The sequence below is a fragment of the Cydia pomonella genome, chromosome 22 (genome assembly GCF_033807575.1).
Source record: "Cydia pomonella isolate Wapato2018A chromosome 22, ilCydPomo1, whole genome shotgun sequence".
In the NCBI taxonomy this organism is placed as follows: domain Eukaryota; kingdom Metazoa; phylum Arthropoda; class Insecta; order Lepidoptera; family Tortricidae; genus Cydia; species Cydia pomonella.
In genome coordinates this window covers 2,076,263-2,092,477 of record NC_084724.1, presented here as the reverse complement: position 1 = coordinate 2,092,477, position 16,215 = coordinate 2,076,263, and the positions used below count along the sequence as shown (strand labels likewise).

The 16,215-nt window shown below is 38.3% G+C and overlaps 1 protein-coding gene and 1 long non-coding RNA gene across 5 annotated transcripts in view; one reads left to right on the top strand and one right to left on the bottom strand.

The window, feature by feature from the left end:
• Nucleotides 1-872: 872 nt before the first annotated feature.
• Nucleotides 873-15,854, bottom strand: LOC133530184 (zinc finger protein OZF-like). 4 transcript variants are annotated; one of them, XM_061868041.1, is made up of 7 exons: nucleotides 15,260-15,854; nucleotides 14,982-15,108; nucleotides 13,825-13,893; nucleotides 12,343-12,402; nucleotides 9,188-9,253; nucleotides 7,545-7,640; nucleotides 873-1,700 (listed from the first exon to the last, which is right to left on the bottom strand). In XM_061868041.1, the coding sequence occupies exons 1-7, from the start codon at nucleotides 15,377-15,379 to the stop codon at nucleotides 1,690-1,692; spliced, it is 549 nt and encodes a 182-aa protein (XP_061724025.1). In that variant the 5' UTR covers nucleotides 15,380-15,854; the 3' UTR covers nucleotides 873-1,689. The 4 variants fall into 4 exon arrangements, with proteins under 4 accessions (XP_061724025.1, XP_061724024.1, XP_061724023.1 ...); XM_061868040.1 differs by lacking the exon at nucleotides 873-1,700 and having other exon boundaries at nucleotides 5,850-7,640; nucleotides 13,825-13,890; nucleotides 15,260-15,751; XM_061868039.1 differs by lacking the exon at nucleotides 873-1,700 and having other exon boundaries at nucleotides 5,850-7,640; nucleotides 15,260-15,750.
• LOC133530189 (uncharacterized) overlaps nucleotides 5,810-16,215 on the top strand; it is a 77,125-nt gene continuing 66,719 nt past the window's right edge. The window contains exon 1 of the long non-coding RNA XR_009801267.1: nucleotides 5,810-5,863. This is a non-coding gene — a long non-coding RNA (uncharacterized LOC133530189). The remainder of the gene's footprint in view (nucleotides 5,864-16,215) is intronic.

Genomic DNA, 16,215 nt, shown 5'->3' with positions numbered 1-16,215 from the left:
GGTCGGTGTCTGCGGGCAAGTTTGTCGTACCGAGGGTCTCTAATTATTACGGCGATAGGTGCCTCCATAAACGCCTACCCTATATATTTAACAGCCTGCCCTCTGACATCAGACAGGAAGCCAATAAAGTTAAGTTTGGTAAAAAGCTGCGTAGTTACCTTGTAAACTGCATAAAATAATTATTAAGCATATAGAAACGAATCTCATTGTAATATAAATATAAGAGAGTAGAGACTGCACGATCCCACAGTCAAACCGTGTAAACTGTTTTGTGGGACTCCGTACCTGTTTGAGATGTATGATTTTATGTTAATAATAAATATATAATAATAAAATAATAAAAAATATCTTATAAATGCAATCTAGTGTGCAAAGTTCAACTTTTTAGCTTTTGTAATGTGAGTTCTTGAAAGAGTGTTGATGAATCAGGCAGGACACGCATTTATATATACAGGTGGATTTTCTTTTTGGATCAATGAGGGAAGCTCCCAGATCCAGATAGGCAGAACTGTTGTAAAAGTGTCCAGCTGTCAGCTAAAACGAATAGTTCCGAATCTCTCCAGAATAGCGCTAGAGTAGCTAAGAACCTAGGCGTTACTGACAGATTGAAGTGCGCTGTCGATGATTTGAATTTTTTCTTCACATATTCTAGGTATTGTATATTTAAAGTTTTTTGACGGACACTTTTTGGTACATGGAGATTGAATTCCTTACTTCCACCTTCCATAATCCTAGCGTTTCACGAAATAAGTATTTGGACATGTCAACCACTCTAATGCCGCCTACATTGCCAAATGTAAGTTTTATTACCAAAATAAAGAAAATAAATAATGACGTTACGGATGGAATTGGATTAAATTAAAATAAAAGGATCACATTAAACCATTCAAATCTTTATTTCACAAAAGCAAACTTCTAAGGAATGTAATACAATAAAAATAATTTTAGCGCTTTGGGAATAGTAGGTACATTACAATAGAGGCCGGGAGGAAGGGTTGCAGGCTAAGTAGGTATAGAGATGGGATAGGTATACACGGTCGGCAACCCCGTTTCTTGCCGAGATTTGTATAGTGCTTCTTCCGAACGTGCAATGAATTTTAAAAAAAGTAGTAAATTTGTGTTTATTCGTAGGTTTACACAGGTACTGTCAAATTCATCTTCAATAATCACAAACAATGATCATAAACAATGTGTGGTTAGGTTAGTTTCTGCAACCAGCTGCGATGCTGTAGTTCTGCTTTACAGTTATTGCGCATTAACGCGTACAGTCACGTCTGAAAACATCGACACGATCGAAGTGCATATTTTTGACACGACCTTATGGGCCCATATATTACAGTAGTGTATACATATTTTTGTCACTTTGTGCGTATCGATATTTTCAGACGTGACCGTACAAGAGATACAATTCTTGTCATCCACGATGACGCGCAAATTTGTCAAATATAACCTTTAAACATGACAAGAGCCAAGGATGGTGAAGGCCGCATGTACTTGTAGCGGCGCGACAAAATCCCGGGGAGATTTAGAAACAGAAAAATAGAAATAGTTTACTCGGGGCAAATATATACAGATCATAAGAGGAACAAAGAGAAACTTATATATAACATTACCTAACATAACTAACTTATACATATTTACGCTTGCAGGCGTCAGTACCTCCTTAATAAACGCCGCTCGCCGTCACTGTCATATGCATTCTGTAGTTGCGTTCGGTTACAAGCATGAAACAAACATCATTACAGATACTGTGGACATATTGAATTCGTCATTATATATAAGGGATCATCCATAAATTACATCACACAAATTTCAAGAATTTTTTGTCCCCTCCCTGTCACACCCGGCCACATTTGGCAACCCCCGCCCCATTGGCGTGACGTCATACGTTTGGCAATTTTGTTTTCAACGAAATCGCTATTTCCAATTAGGTATTATTATTTCAATAAAAAAATGATTTTCATAAAAGCCGTATTAAGAATTTTTTAACACGCAACCCAAGAGAAATATAAAATTACACAAATAAAAACTATTATCATTGTATAACATAGTTGTTTAGCTGAAAAGCGAATAAAATAAATAAAATCAATTTTCGGTTACAGATTAAGTCAAAGTGACGTCACAAAGTTGTAACTCCCCCTAAACGTGTGACGTCATTAATGGATGACCCCTAATTATTGGGATTTCTCGTAAAGTCAAAAATTTTAATTCTAGTACCATTTCGAACCTTATCACAGTGACAATCAATATGAAACTAGCTAGGGACCTCACACTATTGTCACGCTGACAAAGTACGAAATGGTACGGAAATTAAATTCCTTGACCGTATCAAGTTTGACCCACTAGACCAGATGGAACGGAGCGCTTGGTGGATGTACACGTTATGTTCATCTATAATAGTAAGCATCATGTGGAGCGGTTCAAATGTGTTAAATTAACTCACGTAATTGCAATAAAGCGTGCGTAAATTGTAGGGCGCAACACAGGGGCCCTTATTGACGTAACATGAAATGTTAATAAATATATTATAGAACATTCTTGGGTGAATCAACTTTTTTTTGTTTTGTTATCCTGTCCCGTTGTCCAAGAGACAACAGTGGCACAGTTTGTTTGAAGAGACGTTGTATGCCGTTCTATTAACATGCTTAGGAGGGGGCCCATTATGGACATTGGTTATAACGACCACAAAAACGCAAGTTTAATACATTTAAGTACCATAAAATCAGTATTTCAATGAACTTTTGTCCCCTGGACAACTAATCGTAACCATGGCAACGAGTGACGCTAAAAAGTTGATTCTCCCTCTTACACGTATTGACTAAGTCCCACGGTAAGCTCAGGAAAGCTTGTTTTTAGGGTACTCAAACAATATATGTAATATACAAACACTTAAATACGTAGAAAACACCCATGACTCAGGAACAAATATCTGTGCTCATCACACAAATAAATGCCCTTACCGGGATTCGAACCCAGGACCATCGGCTTCATAGGCAGGATCACTACTAGGCCAAATCGGTTATTAATGTCAAGAATAAGTTTCTTTATCTATAAGGTTTCTCTTCCGTGTATCGTCTAGTGTGCAACATTTCATGTTTTCGTAAGTATGAACTTTTATTGCACTTGTAGTCGCAATGACAACATTAGTACGGCTTTTCTCCAGTGTGTATTTTCAGGTGTCTTTTTAAACATGATTTCTGGTTGCATTTGTAATCGCAGTGGCTACATTGAAATGGTTCGCCCCAGTATGTATTATTAGGTGTTGTTTTAAGCGTGTTTTGAGACTGAATTTGGAATCACAGTGGCTACACTGAAAAGGCTTCTCGCCAGTATGTGTCCTTTCATGTAATCGCAATTCTGACATATTCTTTGTAGTCGCAATTACTACATTTGTAAGGCTTTTCACCTGTATGTATTCTCAGATGTCTTTTTAACACATTCACTGCCAGGAACCCGCCTGGTGGGCGCTCGTGAACTTTGTTCAGATGCCGGACAACCCGCTGGGCGGGTTGTTTTGTATGCAGCTATAGACCACCGGTTTCTGGGGTAGTGCTACGTTTTTTGTCTGGCAGTGAATGTGTTAAACATGATTTCTGGTTGCATTTGTAATCACAGTGGCTACATTGAAATGGCTTCGCCCCAGTATGTATCATTAGGTGTTGTTTTAAGCGTGCTTTGAGACTGAATTTGGAATCACAGTGGCTACACTGAAAAGGCTTCTCATCAGTATGTGTCCCTTCATGTCTTCGTACGCAAGTAATACGAATGCTTTTGTAGTCGCAATGACTACATTTGTAAGGCTTTTCTCCAGTGTGTATCATCTGGTGGTTTTTTAAACTTGATTTCACATAGCATTTGTAATCACAGTAGCTACACGCCAAAAGCTTCTCGCCAGTATGTGTCGTTTGATGTCGTCGTAAGGCTGAACTATGACTGCACTTGTAATCACAATTACTACACTTGTAAGGCTTTTCTCTGGTGTGTATTCTCAGGTGTCTATTTAAGTGTGATGTAGTATTGCATTTGAAATCACAAAGACTGCATTTGAAAGGCTTTTCTCCAGTGTGTATCCTCTGGTGTATGTTTAAGTGTGATTTCCGATTACATTTATAATCACAGTGGCTACATTGAAATGGTTTCGCCCCAGTATGTATCATCTGATGCAATAATAAATGTGATTTCTGAATGAATTTTTTATCACAGTAGCTGCACGTAAAAGGCTTCTCGCCAGTATGTGTCCCTTCATGTCTTCGTACGCCAGTGATATGACTGCTTTTGTAGTCGCAATAACTACATTTGTAAAGCTTTTTTCCAGTGAGTATTCTCTGGTGCCTTCGGTTGTGCGTCTTCTGGTGACATCATGTAATTGATGTAATTCTACATTGTCTCAAGATCAAGATCGAGATTTCATTGTACAAAAGCTCTTTCGTTTCATTTTTTTTATTGTTAAAAGAGAGGTTTCAAAAATTTGTATTTGTTTTTTACTCCTTACTCTTATAATAATCACAAAGTCAATATCCAGAGAGGAAAATGGGGACTACGTTTGTATGGAGATGCGGTTCTCCACTATCCTCTTCACTAGGTACATAATTGATGATTTACCCCTTTCTTACAAATACATATACATCGTGTATAGCTAATTTAGGCTTTATTAATAACGCCATAAGATATTTTTCCTACTCCTCTACTGTTATCTGTCATTTATGCATTCATTAACACGAATATAAGAACATACATAAAAGATTTCAAGAAAAGCCTATATTGTCTATTCCTCATAAAAGCTCTTGTGCTTTTATAAGCTATAATGTTACTGCGATTAATGGCTACCAACCTAACAAAACCAAAACGAATACAGTTTTAAACTAAGTGTATTGCTGCCAACGTACAAAATATTCATTTGGTTGCATAGTAAAAATAATTACTTCGTAAGTCAGAAACACGCATGTGACACCCGTAATATAGCAACACCCATAGACTACGAAGACCGCTTAGCGTTGCTTGTTAGTCTCCGTAGGCTACGGTGACCAAAATTGAGAAAAAACTGTCCAAAAAATTAATTTAGCAAGTAGCAAGTACCAGGGCCTCATGAGTTACGAGGAGGTGTCGCCGACCGGCCGGCCGCGGCCCGGGGCGGGCCGGGCGCGGAACAAGGTATGCTCGCGCGTCTTGGCTATATACTTTTGCTGTAATTTGTTTACCTAAATTAAGATTTATTTTTGTTGACTCGTAGGAAAAATATTGTATGCAACGTTGTATAAGTAGGTCAAAAAATTCTCGTGGCGTATTCCTTTACAATGTTCGCCTACGCCTTCGGCTCCGGCTCACATTGTAACTCACGCCACTCGCCTTTTTTGACCCTTCTTATACCACTGTTGCATAAAATACTATTTCCTTCTCCTCTACTGTTATCTGTCATTTATGCATTCATTAACACGAATATAAGAACATACATAAAAGGTTTCAAGAAAAGTCTATATTGTCTATTCCTCATAACAGCTCTTGTGCTTTTAATCGCTATAACGTTACTGCGATTAATGGCTACCAACCTAACAAAACCAAAACGAATACAGTTTTAAACTAAGTGCATTGCTGCCAACTTACAAAATATTCATTTGGTTGCATAGTAAAAACAATCACTTCATAAGTCAGAAACACGCATGTGACACCCGTAATATAGCAACACCCATAGACTACGAAGACCGCTTAGCGTTGCTTGTAAGTCTCCGTAGGCTACGGTGGCCAAAATCGAGAAAAATCTGTCGAAAAATTTAATTTAGCAAATAGCAAGTACCAGGGCCTCATGAGTTACGAGGTGTCGCCGACCGGCCGGCCGCGGCCCGGGGCGGGCCGGGCGCGTAACAAGGTATGCTCGCGCGTCTTGGCTATATACTTTTGCTTTGTTTGCCTAAATTAAGATTTATATTTGTTGACTCGTAGGAAAAGTATTGTATGCAACGTTGTATAAGTAGGTCAAAAAATGCTCGTGGCGTATTCCTTTACAATGTTCGCCTACGCCTTCGGCTCCGGCTCACATTGTAACTCACGCCACTCGCCTTTTTTGACCCTTCTTATACAACTGTTGCATAAAATACTATAGCCACATAAGCTACTTTTAAAACATGTTAAAGTGACTTTCGCAATTCCAGTGACATTAGTACAAAAACGCGCGTAAGCTGTAGGGGGCAGCACAGGAGCCCCCTGCTTATTGACAACGTGATATGTCAATGTCAGGTTTAAGTTTCCGATTTAAGTCAAAATATGTAGTCTATTAGTGGTAATTTGTATTTCTTTGCAGATTTATCGGATACTCCACCGAACACTGTCTATGACCGTAATATGATAAGATTCATATACTAGCCGTGTCTTATCCAACCTCGACATTGGCAGAATCATCAACACCTTGATGGAGCCATAACACGAAAAATTGATTGATTGAAGTCAAAAGCTGGCATACCCTCCAACGCGACTTCCCTATAAAGCATCTCCTCAGTGTGTTGTTGCCTCCTGATGCTTCTTCTGGTGCCGTCGTAGATGGGATATATCATTGGATTTGTACTGACAGTGGGTACATTGAAATGGCTTCGCCCCAGTATGTATCATCCGGTGTGTTCGTAAATATGATTTCTGAATGCATTTGAAATCACAGTGGCTACACTGAAAAGGCTTCTCGCCAGTATGTATCCTTTCATGTTTTCGTTTGTCTGAACTACTCCTGCATTTATAATCGCAATGACTACACGTGTACGGCCTCTCCCCGGTGTGTATCCTCTGGTGTAATTTTAAGGATGATTGGTGACAAAACTTGCGATCACAGTGGCTACATATATAAGGCTTCTCGCCGGTGTGTGTCCTTTCATGTATTTGTAACAAATATCCAGTTCTACATTTGTGGTCGCAATGACTACACGTGTACGTCCTCTCCCCGGTGTGTATCCTCTGGTGTGTTTTTAACGATGATTTGTGACAAAATTTGCGATCACAGTAGTTACATCTAAAAGGCTTCTCGCCAGTATATGTCTTTTCGTGTATTTGTAACAAATAACCAGTTTTACACTCGTAGTCGCAATGACTACATTTGTAAGGCTGTTTTTCAGTGAGTATTCCATGCATCCGGTTGTGCGTCTTCTGGTTAAGTTGCAGGTTTGAGACAACACTGCATTTGAAATCAGGGTCGCGATACTCAGAAGATTTTCCAGCAGTGTGTACTGTTTGGTGTTTGTGTAAATCAGTTTTACACGAACTTGTGTAGCTACAGTGACTACAATTAAAATTATATTCCAATGAATGACTCCTTAAATGAGTCTCTAAACTTTTCTTGGAACTTGTTGTATACTCACATTCAGCACACATGAAATTTGAAACACCGTGTTCGCTTTTCTCGTGTTCTATCACAAGCAATTTGGTTTGAAACGTAGAATTACAAAAATCACATGCAAATGGTTTTGGTTCAGTTGACAAGTGCGTGTCTTCTATGTGTTTCCTAAGAATAAACTTGTTTCTGAAACGCTTGCCGCAGTGTTCGCAGCCGTATGGTTTTTTCTTACTGTTCGCAGTGGCGTCGCCGCGGAGGCGCTCGAGCACCACGGAACAAGCCGTCGCGAGCTGTTCCCTGGCGCGGGCGGCGCTGCCGGCCGAGCACGCTGAAACACAAATAAAGAAAGCATTGAAACGGGTTATATCGCAAATTAAAAATACTTCTCAAAGTTACGAGCAATCCACGATGACGAGAAGGTTTGTCAAATATAACCTTTAATAACATGATACTACTAGTCAAGTCCCGCGTCTTCTTGAATGACTCGATCTATAAACAGCACTCGTTGGTCACAGGTCGGCCAAACCGGTCGTCAAAATATCGGTAAATAAGCTTTTTCCCCTAAACCACATTTGTGATCATTTATGTAACGAATTACACCTTTCCTATTTGAGTTGGTACTTAGTTAGGTCATAAGTTCTGTCACAAAGCTTTTAATAAAAAAAAGTTTGCATTGATTTGAAAGCTTATTTTATACTGATCAAGACGTAATATAATTCGTATAAAATTTAGATCGCGTCTTTATTTCCTACTTGTTTACATTAGGATTGTCGTTAGACGCGAATACGCGGCTGGATTGTGAAAAATTATACTTTACAAAAGGGAGTAAACATCAGTGCCACATTAAAAATATACATATACATAGGTAAAATTGTTTATGTGTATGAATCGGGTGTCCTTCTGAATGCCTAACAACGTTTGGCCTAAAATCACTTGGCCTAACTGCTATGGACTAACTTACTTTATTAGAACGTTATTGTATTACCAGCATTTAGTTCTCCGACAAGTCTGTACTTCAACTAATACCCTTCAAACTTAGGGTACTTTTCAGTGACTTGCTAATTTTTGACTGCCATCCAACGAGTAGGTGTGGTAAAACAGGTACAGCTGCAATTTCGGCTATACAAATACATATGAATTATATATTTAAAAAAAGCGGCCAAGTGCGAGTCGGACTCGCCCATGAAGGGTTCCGTACCATTTATGACGTATTAAAAAAAACTACTTACTAGATCTCGTTCAAACCAATTTTCGGTGGAAGTTTGGATGGAAATGTATATCATATATTTTTTTTAGATTTTTCATTCTGTTATTTTAGAAGTTCGGGGGGGGGGCTTTACCACTTTGGAAGTGTCTCTCGCGCAAACTATTCAGCTTAGAAAAAAATGATATTAGAAACCTCAATATCATTTTTAAAGACCTATTGTTAAATTCAACCATGTAAAAAGAAAAATAAATACATAGGGATCAAAATCACCTTGAACAGATCGCGTATTTTTTGCATGTTTTTTATAATATTACATAGAATTATGCGAAACTGAGATAGCAAATTAAGTAAAATTATATAGTAAGTAATTCAGCATTAAATAACCTTTCAACTCATATATTTTAATGATAAGGCATCTGCATCTTTTTTTTTTATACCACGTCGGTGGCAAACAAGCATACGGCCCGCCTGATGGTAAGCAGTCACCGTAGCCTATAGACGCCTACAACTCCAGAGGTGTTACATGCGTGTTGCGTTGCGCATTTGTAGCTTTTTTATCAGTCAAAACATTTTTGACAGAACTTATGACCTGACTAAACGTCTGGCTATCCTCTGAATATCATTAAGAATATAAATGTATAACAGCAGGATAACATAACAGCACTAACCCGCCGCTGACGAGTCGCCGTCACTCATCACATCATCCGTCTCCGACTTGACGAGCGGGTCTTCATCTGGAACAATGACAAGGAGCTGTGTTACATGTAATATTAGGTACCTACCTAGTTATATCTACGACACGAAAAACACAGTAATTCACCGATATGTTATAATATAATAGCAGTGGTGGTTATTTTAAAACTGAAATGAGCGCCATACAAAGCACGAAACCGGTTTATTTCGATTTTCCTCCGACCTTCGCCTTTGTTGTATTTAATTTACTCTGTAACTGTGTTTTTCGTGTTTTTATTTCTATGTACAATAAAGTATATACATACATACGTACATACTTCTATAAGAACGCGAACCTTTTTAAGAACTTAATTGTAACCTTAAAAAACCGGTTTATTCAACGAGCGACGAAACAGCCGGCTGGCTTGGTGGTGTGCCACGTAAACATAGACACCGACATAGGAAGAAAGCGGTTTTTATTGCTCTAAACCGGTTAATTTGACAAGAACTGTTCTCATAAAAACCGGTTTAAAAATAATGTTTTGCAAGCGAAACCGAAATTAAAATGTTCTGCGCCATGTACATGATAACGGTTTGGAAATTTATCTGGTTTCCGAGACTTGGCGCCAGAAACTAAAAAAAACTGCAGTGCCCTAAGCGGGATTCAAACTCGCGTCGTCGGCTTTCGTGGATAACCTCTCCGCTAAATTGTCGAGAATATGCAATCTGTGAAAGGTTTTAAGCATTCTCAAAGGGCAAGCAATCACAACCTGGTGTAGGAAACATGGTTGAATTTATTTTGTTTTGTAATCAAATGAAACGAAAACCATGCAACTGTGTTTCAACTGAAAATCAACATTTCAAGTAATTCGTACTGTGGGCCTTAGGAGTCAAAGAAAATAAACAATGATAAAAAGAAAAGAATATTTTTGCGTCCTACATATGTGTGGTATGAAAGAAATAAATTGTTATTTCTAAAGAGCAAAGAGAATTGATTATAATATAGAGGTAAAGTCTAAGGACCACCCCACACTAGAGCCTTTTGAGCGTCGTCGAAGAGAATCAGGCAATTGACCAATGTTGAGACAGCTCGCCTTGTCTATTATAGTTATTTTCATAGTATAATGTCATATGGTATTCTAGTTTGGGGCAAAGCAGCTGACATACAGACTATATTTGTCTTACAAAAGAGAGCCATTCTTTCTATATATAACTTAAAAGCACGTGAATCATTACGAGAACTTTTCAAAGAAATTAATATTTTAACTGTAGCTTCCCAATACATCTATGATAGTATTATTTATGTTGTTAAGAATCTAGACTCCTTCACTAAGAATTCTGATGTCCATAACTATAACATTATAAATAAAACTAAGCTTTCTATCAGAAAGTTTCGTGTCCGCAAAGTACAAAAGTCATTCGTTGGGCAACGCATTCATTTTTTTTTATACTACGTCGGTGGTAATCAAGCATACGGCCCGCCTGATGGTAAGCAGTCTCCGTAGCCTATGTACGCCTGCAACTCCAGAGGAGTTATATGCGCGTTGCCGACCCTAAACAAGTATTTCATAACAAGTTACCTGACGATGTTTTGAGATTACCCTTGCCAGCTCTTAAGAATTACTTAAAAAAGTCATTGATGTTGAAGGCTTATTACAGAGTCGAGAACTTGACAGACAAACATGCATGGTCCAAACCAGAAACTGTAAAAACAAGTAGCAATTAAAATCATTGTATTATGTGTAGAGTTATATTATAGGTGACACAGTTCAGGTAAGAAAGCACATCAAATATTTTATGTAGGTATAGCAATCAGTCAGATTCTCATAATTTATTAATTTTATTTTTCTTTTGCTTTTCTAAGAATTCGACATGTTTTCTGAAAGAGTATTTGTATGATTTGATATTCATATATATGTATATATATATTTTAATCAAATTTCTATAAAGAAAAGTAGCTACTGTATGTTATTGCATAGTTTCTATAGTAATCTAAATTATATTTTTTCTTATTTAATGCATGTTACTTATAATTATGTAATGTTTTGAAAAGATGTGTCCCGTCGAGTTTCTTGCCGGTCCATATTGGGATACCCTCCTCCAATTGAGGGGGGATTTAAATCTTCTCGGGTCAAAGGTGTAGGGTTAGATCCGGTGTAGCTTTATTTGACGTTCATTAAGCTCATTGTAATATGCCTACTTGAATAATAAAGTATCTTTGGCGGATGTCACACTGCTCCGCACTTCGCAGCGGCATCAGGTGCTGCGGTTTTTAGTTTAGTACTGCAGAATCTATATTTGTATACAAAAACCGCATGGTATAAATAACCGCGGGGTATGCCACACCGAACTCCGCAATTCCGTCCGGAGTTTTGTGCAAATAGGACGTGATGGGAATATTCGGAATGGATCTCGATATAGATAAGTTTATTTTTGAAATTAAAAGCCGTCCAGCAATTTGTAACATGAAATGTGAAGCGCACAGTGATCGTGTGCAAAAAGCAAGACAATGGGAGGAGGTGGTAAATATATTAACCGACCCAGATGTCTCAATAGATGATAAGAAAAAAAATGGACATTCGGGTGCAGTCAAAACAATTTTCTTCGTGTTGCCTTAAATCTTCAAAATCTCTTACAAAAGATCCATTTATGGGTCTGGCTTGTAAATAGGGATGTACCCAGTATTTTCTGCGTTTTTTGAGTTGATTATATAAAACCCAAACTCAAATTCGCCGCGGTGTTTTGAATAAGTTCCGTTTTCATTGTACTAACAAATTATCACCTCAACGTTCGAATTTCAAATGAACATAAAAGGGAAATGAGCACGGTTCGTCGTGCACCGCAACTCCGGACGAAGATACGAAGAAAATTCGTCCGGTTGTGCGTCAACGCCGCACGCGAATTCGTCGCTCCGTACGCCGCAACGAAATGCGACGCCAGTGTGACATCCGCCTTTATGGAAAATAGCGTGACTGCGCAGTTGCGCCAACGTTGCGTCAAGCAGCAGCCATACAGTATATGGTATATATATATAAACAGATGGCGTACTGCACATCTTTAGGAATAAAGAATACATTTATTTATGTAAAACTTTCACCTTTACTATGTGACATGAACATACAATGTTGTATGGATCAAGACATGAACTCACCCCCGAGTTCCTCGGTCTTCTCTCCGACCTCCGACTGCTCCACCAGTATGGGCACTTCATCTGAAGCAAAACTTAATTTTATAAACCTCAGAACAAACACTGCATTACGAAGTATTCACAAAAGAGTCGGATCACCATACATCAGTGCTATTTTAAGCTTTAAATAAAAGTGGAAAATTTACTGCCTTGCGTGAGACTTAAACTCACGGCCTCTGGGTCGATACTCCAGCGCTCTGCCAACTGAGCCACCAAGACCTCATCCATAGCCAGCAAGTTTTCTCACCATATGGGTCTACGGGACCCTAGCGACATCTACCGGAAGAACGTTACACTTTTTAAACGGCAACCGAAGTTCCAAGTCAAGCTTAATAGCATCGTTCGCGAACGTTTCTGCTTGTTAAAGATAAATATTTAGTACTATTTTACTTGTAAAATGCCAATATAATAAAAGAAAGAGTTTTGAAATGGTGGTTTGGCGGACCCGGGTATGTCCTTAAACTACGTCCAAAAGAGAGGTATGGGCATTGTGAATGTCATCTCGCTTTGTGTGGTAGGGCACAGCCAGTGGATGTCATTCCAGATCTAGAGCAGAGCCCAACTGGGGAAGTACCTCCTCCTTACAAAAAACAGCAGCACCTTACAAATAACACTAGACCCGTCGGCAACGCGCATGTAACTCCTCTGGAGTTGCAGGCGTACATAGGCTGCGGAGACTGCTTACCATCAGGCGGGCCGTATGCTTGTTTGCCGTGTGTAGTATTAAAAAAAAATGGTCGGGTGATTTAAGTAGAATCGGAGGAGGTAATTGGATGCAAACAGCAAAGGAAAGAAATAAATGGAAATCAATGGAGGTCTATGAAGTGAAGTTAAAGTTGTGAAACTAAATCTGCCCCCTGCCTGGTAGTGCCCCCGCCAGGACGAGCAAAGCGAAGCGCAGGGACAGTCAAAATATGTGACTTGGCCGTTTCGTTACTCCAAGAAGAACTGTATAATAAAAAAAAATTATGAATGATATGAAGAGCAAATACATTTTTCGCTTTCCGAGGCTATATAATATACTATATATATATATAGTCCTCCTCATCGTTTTCGATGACGGCGACCCCAAATAAACACATTATGGACGTTGTCTAGCGTGAGCCCTAATGTGGCTGGCCAGGCCGAACTTGGTCTTAAATACTCTATTGCACGCGTGACAATAAAGTTGGCCAGCTGCGTTGAACGTGTACACGTAGGAGGGCTTAGGTCTCTCTTTCCGTAACTGGCGTTTTATTTCTAGGCTAGTGAGGCGGTTATCTATATAATATACTACAGTAGTGTGGGTATTCAGATGTGTGGTTACTGGTTACCATGAGTTGTCTTATGTGCTCCATCTTGTAGTCGTGATATACATCCGAGGGCATTGCAGTTACAAATAAAACGGTATTGTATTTATAGTTATATACTAAAACTATGTCTATATATACACAAGTACCTACTTACATAAAACATCAACAACAGATTTATCATCCGCACCATCATCAGCCTGCTCAGATTTGACCGCAGACTCTGCTGAACAACACAAGAAAAGTTATTAAATAAGAAAAACACTAGAAAAACAAATAACAACTAGTTCTTCAAAAGTTCAGTTCACTGACAGACAGCACAAGTTTAGTAAAGTTGATGCCCATTTAAATGAAAATAAAGAAATCAATAAAATAAAGTATCACCCAGGGATCGGAAACCGGTATTTTTTGTATGGGAACGAAATCGGTATTTTTTCGTTCTTTGTTAATTATTTCATTTCTAATTGGGCAATCTAATAATACGAAGTCGTTATCTAAAAACACAACCGAGTCCTATATTTGGAGTATAAAATATACCGAAATATATGTTTATTTCAAAGTTTTTCCAAAAAACCGGTTCCGATCCTTGGTATCACCTGTCACCCTTCAGGTTTGGAACCCTACTATAAAATAATTCAAAAAGTGAAGCAACTCTGAACTTAGTGTAATGTAACATTACTGCTATCACTATTTAAATAGTTTCTTTATTGTAAGAATAAGTTTCGGTACCGGGCGCCTGGTTTCCAGTTCAAAATTAATACTCATACATGTTCTTGGCAGTAAATGTGTTAAAAGAACTCCACAGAGAAAGCATGAGGGCCCAAATCAAGCAATGCATGTGATAATATTTAGAAGTAAATAATGAGTAACATGATAGTTAACAATATATTTGTTATTACCAACTATAACCTTCATGCTTTCTTCTTTGGAGTTCATTCAATTCCTATAAAATTGCAATTAACCTACCTATAGTCCTATTCAGTAATTCAATGTAAAATGACTGATAGATATTATATATTTGCATATACAGTGTAAACTTACATATAGTGACATTCAAGTGTCCGAACATTTTTTGACACTATAGTGAGAGAAATTAATAGCAAAGTAAAACAACTATAGCCAACAAATGTCGACATTACACGGAGTGAATCATTATATAGAACGGTGTTATATGGTGGAGTTTAGACTATATTAGTAACCCATATATTTGGTGTTGCATAGTGATTTTCCAAATACAAGTATTAATTTAGATCATTATTTATCGACACACCAAACATGAAATATAGATAGTTAAAATTAGTTGTTCATGCCAACCTTTAACAAGCAGTGCCTGCAGCTCCGCCTGGCTGCGCTGCACTTGCAGCTTGAAGTCGCTCGCGTCTCGCAGGCGGCCCACGCACGCCGAGCAGATGCCGCACGAGCTCGAGACACCCACTACCAGCTGCAGAATAGTCAAACAGATATATTCACTAGTATTAAAATGAAAGACCATGCAGTCCTAGTACTGTCCCTAATAAAAACATATATGTTTAAATTAACATAAATTGTAGTTTATGTAGATTGAGCTACACTAAAATGAATTTCGTACTTACGTTTATGTCAAAGCACTCTTTGATCATATCGGCATAAATCTCTATTTTGCCGAGATTTGTGTACGGCGTGGTCAGGTCCTTGTCCGGAGGACACTGCAGACAACAGCTACACGAATGCATCACGGCAACCGCTATGTTGTTGTTTTGTGCTTGCAAATCCCCACAAGTAGACCTTTGTCTAACAAACTCCCAAAGCAGGAATATAAAAATTGAATTAACAGATAGTTAATATTCCAATTACTATAATCTCGTGGTTGTTTTTATTACAAGCTAATCTCAAATCTATAACCAATCTAAACCACAATTCCACACTCCATACAGGCATACACTGACGTGACTGACGTATTGACAGATACCACAGACAAAAAAGCATTAAAAGCCAGTCCAGACGGGATAATCAAACGACCGATTTGATTAGAAAATAAATTGACGTCAATCTCCAATGTTATCACCAATTTTCTGCGAGCAACACTGGGAAGGGAGTCGCCATACTTCTTCTCAACGTAGTGATTATATGGTTATCGATATCATAGCACGTAGAAATAGTGAAAATTAGACTGGTGTAGTTTTGTTAGAGAGCCACTATGAGGGTGGCATTTATTTAAAAACCCTCGATAAATAAATAAACATTAAAAAAAAAAGTGATTATATACTCTTTGGCCCTCGCCTTCACTATCTGTCATGAGTGTCATGTCAAGTATTTTAGTTATCTCTCTTACATTTCAAACCTTTTGTGTATGGAGTGTGGAATTAAGAGGAGTGGCATCTCTTATGGTAGAACTGTTGCAAAAGTGTCCAGCCGTCAGCTATAAATAATAGTTCCAAATCTCTCCAGAGTAGCGCTAGAGTAGCTAAGAACCTAGGCGTTATTGACGGAGTGAATTGCGCTGTCTATGATTTGATTTTGTTGTTCAAGTACTCTAGGTATTGTAGCGCCACCTATTTAAAGTTTTTTG

Coding starts and splice junctions, on each gene's coding strand:
- LOC133530184 (XM_061868039.1), bottom strand. CDS start 15,379: ATGCATTCGTGTAGCTGTTGTCTGCAGTGTCCTCCGGACAAGGACCTG. Junction 12,403..13,824: donor ATCTGTTGTTGATGTTTTAT/GTAAGTAGGTAC, acceptor GTTTTGCTTCAG/ATGAAGTGCCCATACTGGTG. Junction 7,641..9,187: donor CGGCGACTCGTCAGCGGCGG/GTTAGTGCTGTT, acceptor TTTGTGTTTCAG/CGTGCTCGGCCGGCAGCGCC.